Source organism: Myotis davidii, unplaced genomic scaffold (assembly GCF_000327345.1).
Source record: "Myotis davidii unplaced genomic scaffold, ASM32734v1 scaffold125, whole genome shotgun sequence".
Lineage (NCBI taxonomy): Eukaryota > Metazoa > Chordata > Mammalia > Chiroptera > Vespertilionidae > Myotis > Myotis davidii.
The window spans coordinates 2,813,470-2,823,927 of record NW_006299390.1 but is presented as its reverse complement, the minus strand read 5'-3'; the positions used below and the strand labels follow the sequence as shown (position 1 = coordinate 2,823,927).

The 10,458-nt window shown below is 38.6% G+C and overlaps 1 protein-coding gene across 3 annotated transcripts in view; it reads left to right on the top strand.

Moving 5' to 3' along the window:
- LHFPL3 (lipoma HMGIC fusion partner-like 3) overlaps positions 1 to 3,228 on the top strand; it is a 461,462-nt gene extending 458,234 nt beyond the window's left edge. For all 3 annotated transcript variants that reach the window (XM_006774897.2, XM_006774899.2, XM_006774898.2), the window contains one exon: positions 923 to 3,228. In XM_006774897.2, the coding sequence (XP_006774960.1) occupies positions 923 to 951 (29 nt within the window). In that variant the 3' untranslated portion in view covers positions 952 to 3,228. The remainder of the gene's footprint in view (positions 1 to 922) is intronic.
- The last annotated feature ends 7,230 nt before the right edge of the window (positions 3,229 to 10,458 follow it).

The window sequence follows — 10,458 nt, the reverse complement described above, 5'->3', positions numbered from 1 at the left end:
AAGGACTGATCCAGAGACGGAGAGGCATTGATTGGACTGTCGGGCTTTGGAGGGAGGGTAAGGGAGGGTGGCGGTAAGGGGGAAAGATCAACCAAAAGACTTATATGCAGGCATATAGGCCTAACCAATGGACACGGACAACGTGGGGGCGGGGGAGTTAGAGGGTAACGTGGGGACAAGGACACATATGTAATATCTTAATCAATAAAAAATATATTAAATTGAAAAAAATGAAGCTACCTACATATCTGACAATGGTGAAATAGTGAGAATGGAAGATTGATCGTGCAATGAAAAGAAATGAGAATGGAATGGAATATTATGCAGGCCATTAAAAGATTGATGCTGATGATGCAGAGAGTGGAAATGTAGAAAATTGTTTTAAATATAATGTTAACAGTGTCATCTATACCATGATTCCAACTATATAAAATAAGTGCACACTTAGATAAGGAATGGAAGTAAAATCGTTGGTATCTCAATGTGATTGGATTGTGAATGATTTATCTTTATAATCATTTCTTTCCTCAACGTTATAATGTTGATTGTATGATAAATAAATGAAACTTGGAGGAAAAAGGAAAACACTCAAATGAGACATTTTTTATGTCAATCAATCAATCAATCAATTGGTGATGCCCGGGATCATTTCTCATTCTCCCTTGCTCCTTCAAAGCAGCCTGTAGTCTTCACTCAGATGTAGGGAATACACATGTCTGGGCTATGGGAGGAAGAGGGAGGTGCTTGCTAGAACACGATGCTGTTTGTTTAGTGAACAGAAACCTCTTCAGCCTTCTTTGATGACAAATGCATTTGAACCATTTGTTAGTGTGGTTTTTCTGTGATAAATATGCACAAAAATCTTGCTAAAAAATGACGCTCTTTTTCTTTTCTCTTTCTCTTCCCCACCACCCACCTGCAGTTCTGCTAAGCCAATATTCTCTAGAATGAGCACAAGCTAAACAAATCGAATAACAGCTTTTGTACATCAACATCAAGAAAGAAGACACTGGGGAGAGATTGGATCTGGAGGTGGATATGAACAAGGATGAAACACCCACTTGGTCAAATCAGATCAGAGATGGTAGTGATTTTCTAAAAGGAGATGTGATTATGGATTAAACACCAGCTCATAGGAAACTATCATTGGATAAGATCAGATACATTCACCAGAAATTCCATTCATAAGAAATCATATTCAGGAAATATTTCAAGAAAGAGGACTATAAACATGCTAGAATTAACATGTTAAATATATATGTACTGAGGTTTGTAAACTGTCCTTTTTTAATCCAACTGAAAACAAAAAGCTTTAATCTTTTAACATTATGTTTAAAAAGGCAGTCAATCCTAAAGTATTTCTATCTCAGTAGCCAAGAGACTAATCACGCATCATTTATTGAGAAAGCGTCTTAGAAAATGCCTCTGAATATCTTCCTAGGGGCCATGACCTTTGGCTTCCCCATCTCTGCTGTCCATTTATTCCACTGTGTAATTAGGAACAAACACTCAGTTAGGAGATGTAATGCTACCGAGTTTTTACCGAGTCTGTGTTCAGTTTAATGTCTGTACGAGTTATTACTGAGAAAGTGTTTCTGACGTATACCATGACTCCATCAAGCTATATATTACAGGAAGTACATCTACATCACAGGTTCCCAAAACATAGTCAATTTCCCACCTTTCAGGAAACAGCATCAAGGAACTCTGAAAAATGTAGAAAGCTCATTTTCACCTTCGATGCTCACATATAATATAGAGGCTGCTATCAGATAAATACTTTTTCTAATTCTTCCTAGTATATATCCATAAGAATTTAACATACTTTCTAAATAGGCATATGAACTATCTCCTCCTTTTTTTTTCCTATTTCTTTCCCACACATGTCATGAGAAATCCATCTCCTTTCTTTCCCTTACTGACATACTCACTTTTGTTTTAAAAACAAACAAATCATTCCATTAAACCTATTTCTAAGTAAATGATAGTAAGTGGTACTAAAGAAATAAATAATAATTTAATAGCCTTAGAAATAAATGAATATATACTTATACAGATCAAAGAAACTGGGTAGGAGTAAATTGCCTTTTTGTTTACTAACGTTGGTTTCAAAAATACTCAATTTTTTTCAGTTGGTTGGCATCTGAAGGTAGTTACAACTGATCGGTTGTCTTCAACAATCTTTCGCTCCCAGGTTTCCCCCACCAGCACCCTCACCATGTAGCCTGCCAAATGCAACAACAGAAAAAATATTTAATAATGAAGTAGTCAATTGCTTGAGAAGGATCACAAGCTAAACTGTACCTGCAGGGATAATCAGTGTAAGCCAAACCATATTCTGTACCTGAGCAGAAACCATGCCTTCATTTTTAGACTCAAAATTAAGATAAAATTGGCATATATGTCACTGGAGCAGCGACTGAGGATAATACAAGAAGTGATACAAATCACAATTGATTTCTCTCTATTAGGGCCACACCCGTATTTTTGACAAATATTTCAGCCAGTAGCCATCTTTTCACCATAAACAAGATTATGTTTCAAATGGCTAAGAGTATGTTACAAGTATGCTCAAATCAGTGAAACCCAATTCACAAAGATATGGGTTTTCTAAAGAACTAAATTTAGGGAATACTTTTTATCTGTAAAGTAGCCATTCTGGGAGTTACTTTTCTTTTAACTATTAGCTCTCCCGGTGCATTCAAAACACCCTACTTACTAAACGTAATTACACACAACTTTTCAAGAATTCATCTTTTATTTAAAGGGAAGTACCTCTCTACTTTATCTGCAATAAAGTAAAAGGTGTTGGTTCTCTCTAACCCATGTAAATTACAGATTCCATTGGGAGTTTCTCATCACTAATAGTGGTGTTTACAAAATTGAAAAAGTGTTTTCTATCTACATGCAAATGTTTTGTTAAACGTTTTTTCCCATAAAACCTAAGTGTAATTTAGCATACATACCACAGTGCTCTGAAAATCAGTCAGTGATGATGTACCATTTGTACATAGGTAATACACGTGTAAATCACTAAATGTTACGTATAAGAAGTATGTTTTTATCTTTTTTTAAAAAATAAAGTGACTCCCTTTCTCATTCTGTTCCATTGTATTGCGTCCAAAAGTTGTGTGTAATTTTTTAAGGTCCAGGAAATGTAAAGAAATTTGTTGGAATACCTGAATTTCTGTAAAAAAAAAAATAAAAATAAGATTTTGTTATTTTAAAGATTGCTTGGCTGCATGGCACACATTCAGTGCATTCAGTGTCTGTCTTTGTCCAGTAATCCAGGGGCAGGTGATGATTTTTTTACTGAATTTTTCATTTATTTCTTCTTTTTCTTTTTCAATTACCATATTATATTTGTTTCAGGTGTACGATCCCCTGATTAGACATTTATATAACTTACAAAGTGGTCACCCACAGGTGATGAATTGACTGAAATAGGTATCTTCAAAAAAATCTTGTTATCAGATTCCATAATATGTGCTACCCACAGACATTTATTAGATATAGAGGACCCTTAGAAGACATGATTAGCATCTCCAAAGCCTCTTCTAACCAAATATAGACAGACATGCCTCAAGCTAAATCTTCATATACTCATTGGAATAAAATTGGTAAGTAAAAAGTCAGGTGATCCAAGTAAAGCTTGACCTGAAATATTGAATTAATTGCTCGATCTTTACTTTGCACATTGAAAGCAGTCACCTGTTCCTCAGACATGAGCCACCCTTTGTCAGCAGTTCATCCTGAGTACGTGTTGTTGGGTGGGTTCCAATGCCAGATCTTTCATTTACTATATGACTCTGAACAACTCTAAATCTCAGTGTCCTTGTCTATAAAATGGACATAAATAATAATACCTGGCCCCATAGTGGTGTTTTGAGGATATAAATTATAGTGGTGGTGTTGTGCTTGACAGGTAGGAGATACTCAATGACTGTTAAATCCTTCCCCTCCTACTATATGCAAGGCATTGAAGCCAGAAAAGAAGAAAGAAAGAAAACATAAAACACAGCCTCTGCTCTCAAAATGCTGATGATAATTAGAGTGACATTTATGATCAGGGATTAAAAATTTAAATGCCTGTGGGGCCAGATTGGTAAATAACAACAAAGCGAAGCAGGCTGGGTTGGGGACATAATAGGAAGTAGCGGGCCTGGAGAACCTAGGTCCCGTCTAAAGAGACTAAGTAATCCAGGTTCAGTTCTAGTCACTCAACAAACAAGTATCAAGTCCCTACTGTGTGCCAGGGACTGTTCTAAACCCTGAGAAGACGGTGGTAAACCAGATAAGCAAGGTCCCTTGAACCTAAACAAGTCCTTGGGTTCTAGTAGGAAAAGAGACAATGAACAGGAAGGTGTCAGCTAATACGCACTAGGTACCTTGGACAGAATCAAAATGGTGATAATGGGAAAAAACGGGAAGGCTAGTCAAGGAAAGCTGCTATGAAAAGGTGGCACTTAAATGAGCATGAGAAGAATGAGCCAGCCAGGTGAAGAAGTGGGGAAGAACATGCCACACACGAGCACCAGTGTAAAGGCTCTCACGCAGGAAAAAGACCAGCACACTTGAGGGGCAGCCAGACGCAGAGGCAGGTGATGTGAACAGCTCTGCGCTTTGGAGGCCAAGATGGTTGGCACATTTTTTAAGTGTGAGAAAAAGCCATTTGAGAGCCTTAAGAGAAGAGCCATGAAAATTATTTTACATTTTTAAAAGATTACTCTTGGCTTCTGCTTGTAGCCGTATGAACTAGATATTCCAAAAAGCCTTCCTTATACAATACGACTAGATCTTAGATAATTACAGTGCACTGGTTTTTTTAATACACGGCTTAGCTTGCAGCAAAATCAGAGAAATCCCAATGGGCGTAAAAAAGAAAAAGAAGAGTGGAAACTGAGTGTGAAGTGTAAGCAAATGCAAACACTGGGCGTGCCTGAAGGCATTTCCATACAGAGTCCGGAATGGGAGGCAGCCTTGGGCCATTGGAACTGGATGAGCTAAATTGGAGAATCCACCCTAAACCTGGACACTTGAAGAGAGCCCTAACCTCAGACAAGGGTGACCCAGGATAAACATTCATGCTAGCAACAAAAGAAGTGTATCGAGAATTCTTATCTCCACACTGGCTCTAGATGGAGGGGGAAAAAATAAAGAAAAAGAGGAATAGTCACTCCTGAAATTTTTAACCCATGGATTTGGTTCCCTAAAGTCTAGAATTCGATCTTACATGCTCCATAGATGTTACATATTTTTTAAAAAAAAATTAAAGAGCTTGCTAGAGCCCGGTAGTTGGCAGCACAAACACACATCTTGTCAGGAGGAAGCAACGTAGATCTCACCAAATAAGGTCAACAAAGTCTGAGCCTCTTCTGTTTCTGAACATCTTATGAGCAGAAACACGGACTTCCTCTACTCCCGGCTGTTTTCAAGACTCTTTAGGTAGCAAGCAGCCTGGGCAAGGAGAAACAAGCTCTCCCTCCAGAGCAAAGAGTAGATTTGTTCATTGTTCTGTAATAAAGAGAATGTGTCTCTCTCAGGCAAAGATCAGACTGGCTCATTGCTCATTATAAAAGATTCAGGGTCCCTTAGCTCAGTGTTCCTCTCCTATAATGCAACCATGTGCAATGCAGGCGCCAGGCAGCCCTCTTCTTGTAGGGTCTCTGAGAATGTGGCAAGGGAACCAACAGCAGCTTGCTGCTCGCTGTGCTGGCCTGGGGGTCTTGTGTTCTGCCAGCATCCATAGACTGGCAGGCTAGCTTCTTAGTTTGCAAGTAGGATAAACTATCAAACTCTTCACAGTTCTTCACGGTTATCTACTTGGGGGGGAAAAAAGAAAATTAAATATCTACCTCACATTGTACACAAAAACCTACTCCAAATGAATTAAAGATTTAACTGTGAAAGGCAGAATTTTAAATTTTAAAAGAAAATATAATCTCAGAAAAGGAAAGGACTTATTGAGCGAAACAATATCATAAAGGAAATAATTGATCAATTCAACTAGATTCAAATAAAAAATTTATGTTCATCAAAATATTCTATAAAACAAAAACTAAAAGCCACAAATTGGGAGAAGGTATATGCTAAATATATTACTGATAAAGGATAACAATACAAAGTAATATAATAAACACTTAAAAATCAATTTCTTAAGAGCCAAAAAAAAGGAAAAAATGACTGAAAGTTATGTACAGAATTTACAAGAAAAGGAAACACAAATGACAAACATGAAAAGATACTCAACTTCATTAGTAATCAAAAAATGTCAGTTTATTGCACAATGATAATATTACCCATTATACTAGTATGACTATAAGTCTAAAAATATTAAGCATTGGTATGGTTGTACAGAAATGGAATTTCTTAGTATTATCAGTAAGAATAAAAATTAGTATGATCTCTTTGAAAAACAATTTGGCATTATCTTGTAAAATTGAACATTAGCAACACTAAATTCATCAATTCTATTCCTAAGGATATAGGCTGGAGAAACTCTTGCAAAACACAGGCATGAAAATGGAAAACACAAATATCAACAGAGAATAGATAAATAAATAATAGATTATGCACAATTTATTTTTAGTTAATTTAATACTACTATAAGCATGAAAATGAATAAACCTAATTTACAAACACCAACATAAATGATTATGTTATATATATATAACGTTGGGGGAGGGGGAGAGTTGCAGCAGATTCACTATTGCTTCATTTGTAAATCTCAAAAGCAAGCAAAACTAAACTATCTAATATTTTAGTGATAAATACCTATGTGGTAATACTATAAAGGTAGAAGCAAAAGGTATGACTTTGGGTGGTGAACACACAATACAATACACAGATGATGTATTATAGAATTGTACACCTGAAACATAATCTTATTAACCAATGTAACCCCAATAAATTTAACTTTTTAAAAAGATAGGAGAAAAGGAATTATAAAAACAAACTCAAGATTGTGGCTACTTCTAGGGGGTGGGGAGGGATTGTAACAAGGAAAAGTGTACAGGCAACTTCAATAGTTCCAGATCTTTGTTGAGTGGAGGGTTCATAGGTTCATTTGTTTCATGCTTCCTAAATATTACATATATATACATACATACTAGAGGCCCGGTGCACAAAATTTGTGCACTCGGCAGGCGGTCCCTCAGCCCAGCCTGTGACCTCTTGCAGTCCTAGGGCCCCACGATTGAGCGCCCATAGAGGGAGGCCCCACCCACCCACTGCAGCCCACTGGTCGGTGGCCTGGGCCTTCTCTTTGGGGCGATTGTGGAGCCCCCCTGATTGATTGCCCTGCTGGCCAGTGGCCTGGGCCTCCCTCTGTGGGGTGATCATGGGGCCATGGCGGGGACACCCGCCTTGGCTGGCCTGGCGCCAGTGAGTGTCATAGCGTGGTCGTCTGGATGGTCATTCCGCTATTCAGCCATTCAGTCAATTTGCATGTTACTCTTTTATTATTATAGATATATATAATATTGTCCAATGAAATAAGATAAAATTAACTTGCTATTTTAAAAGAAAATGGACTATTATGAGAAAAGCAGGGAGATTGGGGGAAGGCTACTGTAGTAGTCAAGGCGAGAGAAGATGGTGGCTTAAACTAGAATAGTCAGAGTGGAGATGGAAAGAGGTGAGTAAATTTGGGAGACTGTTGACATGGCTGGTGTGGCATACTCTCAAAAAGTCACTAAATATCATGTCAAAACAGGCTACATGACAGGAGAGTGAGCACAGGAACCTTTGGGAAGGCTAGAATGGATAGAAAGCTGGGTAAGATCCACTTAAAATGGTCACAGAGAGGAAGGCAAGTCTCAAGTGGACTTTCTCAAAGCCAAGATTTGGGGAGTGGGAAGCAAAAATTTTTGGCAAACCCATGTGGCTACATAGCCTACAGAGCTTCTCCCATCTAGCATTGGTCAGCACTAATACCTTTTATTATTATTATTATTATTATTATTATTATTGATTTCAGAGAGGAAGGAAGAGGGAGAGAGAGAGATAGAAACATCAATGATGAGAGAGAATCACTGATCAGCTGCCTCCAGCACACAACCCCGGGCATGTGCCCTTGACCAGAATTGAACCCAGAGGTTTCGGCTAGTACCTTTTTAAAAATATATTTTTATTGATTCAGAGTGAACGGAAGAAGGAGAGAGAGATAGAAACGTCAATGATGAGGAAGAATAATTGATCGGCTGCCTCCTACATGCCCCACACTAGGGATTGAGCCCACAACACAAGCATGTGCCCCGACTGGGAATTGAACGATGACCCGCTGTTTCATGGGTCCATGCCTCACCCATGAACCACTCTGGTAGGGCAGCACTAACACCTTTTGACGCCTATGTGACCTCTCACTGATGTTCTTTAGATAGGAGACCAGGCTGGTGTTGCTCAGTGGCTAAAGGCTTTTAATTCCAGCTCCTTTAAGTTTGGGCTTATTTCTGCAGACAATGGGAAATCATTGAAAGGTTTTGAAGAATCATTGAAAGGTTTTGAGACTTTCCCAGTTGGACACGAAGAGGTGAAGACTGACTGGGTGCGGAGCAAGAGAGAGAAAACAACAGTGACGCTCAGTTCTCAGCCTCCGTTATTAGAGGTGGGCGAGGTAACAGTGGGGTTAGGTGGGCAGACATGAGAAAATAACCAATATTTGGAGAGCAACGTATAGCTTGCAAGTGCTTTCACATCCATTATTTCATTTGCACTCTGAGGTATTATTATGCCCATTTAACAGATAAGCAACCTGAGGCTCAGAGAGGCTAAGTGATTTGCCCATAAGGTGGCAGAGGATTGTCTTAGCCATAGATGTCCTCACTCCATACTTTGACAATGGCTTTCAGATGCACTTGGGTTCTTGGTGGTCTGTGGGCAGGAGTCAGCCTGTGTTTGCCTTTCAAAAGTCAAGTTCTAAAACGTCATTTTCTTGAAGGGATTAGCTGGATTCCATTTCTTTGATGCTGGCTGGTTTCCAATGATCCTTCTAGAAGAGACTAATAATTTGCATATGATAGCTAGAGTAAAAGAAAGAAAGAATCTATTTCTAAGTCAGTTTTCTATTTTGAGAATACTTAGCATCCAGGTACACATGCACAGCCTTTTCTAAAATAAGACATTAATTCTCTCCCCTGGGCAGGATACCGGCAGTGGTCGGCAAATTCATTAGTCAAAAGAGCCTAATATCACAGAACAACGATTGAAATTTCTTTTGAGAGCCAAATTTTTTAAACTTAAACTATATAGGTAGGTACATCGTTATTAACTTAATTAGGGTACTCCTAAGGCTTAGGAAGAGCCACACTCAAGGGGCCAAAGAGCCGCATGTGGCTCGCGAGCCACAATTTGCCGACCATGGATTAAATCATTAAAATTCATCCTGTGAGAGTCAAATCTTGGTGAACTGAGATGAGGAAATGCATTTCCCTCACCTCTGACGGCCTGCCACTCACTCTCCCAAAGAAAAAGCTGGGAATTCCCTTCTGATGGGGGAAATCTATTTCATTATCTCAACCATAAGTTCAAAGGCCCAGGGTCTCAGTTGTCAAACCAACCTGTGGGTCAATCCCAGCTCCCCAAATCACTTAAATACTGGCTTTTCCTCTGACATTAACTGAAAGAAATTTCCCCAAGGACTAAATTGACAACTGTATTTACAATTATGGACTAAAGGCTGAGTCTTAGCCAAACCAAGATAATGAATTGAAAGAATCCTGGAAGTAAGAGGGTGTGATGTTATCTTGCTGATCCAGCTTCCCAAGTTTAAACATTTACTTACATCTTTGGCTTCCTCCTAAGGAGGAATTTCTAAAATTTTTGAAGAAGCTTTTTTTATTAAAAACAAACAAACAAACAAAAAACCCTTATACTTTTCAGGTCTTTTGACCTTGAAAAACTTGTGAATTCTCTTCTAGGTGATTGAAACCCATTTTGAGTTAAATAACAGTGGCTCTGATCACGTGATGAAGTGATGAAAATGACAAAGGTGCTTTCCTAGAGCATAATTTACTACAAATTTTCTCCCACTATTCAAAAGTAAAGCCTTCCTGTGAAACCTTTGTAAGCTAAAATGGCATAAAACAAAGCAGTTACCTTAGGACACATCTTGCTAACAATACACAAAATAAACCAAGATAAAGTACACATGTTGGCACTGGCCAGGTGGCTCAGTTGGTTAGAGAGTCCTCCCGATACGCCAAGGGTCTGGGTTCGATCTCCGGTCAGGGCACATACATGAATCAATCAATGATGCAGAAATAAGTGGAACAACAAATTGATCTCTCTCTCTCTCTCTCAAATCAATAAATACATTTAAAAAAATTTTAAGCACAGATGCTCACAGATACAGTTCAAAGCTATGGGTCTTGGTGCTGAGATGCTGAGTGTAGTCCCTGGGAAGCAGTTTGGCTGGGCTACTGCTGCTGCTCTGGATGTGCACTGTCTCTGTGAGGACTC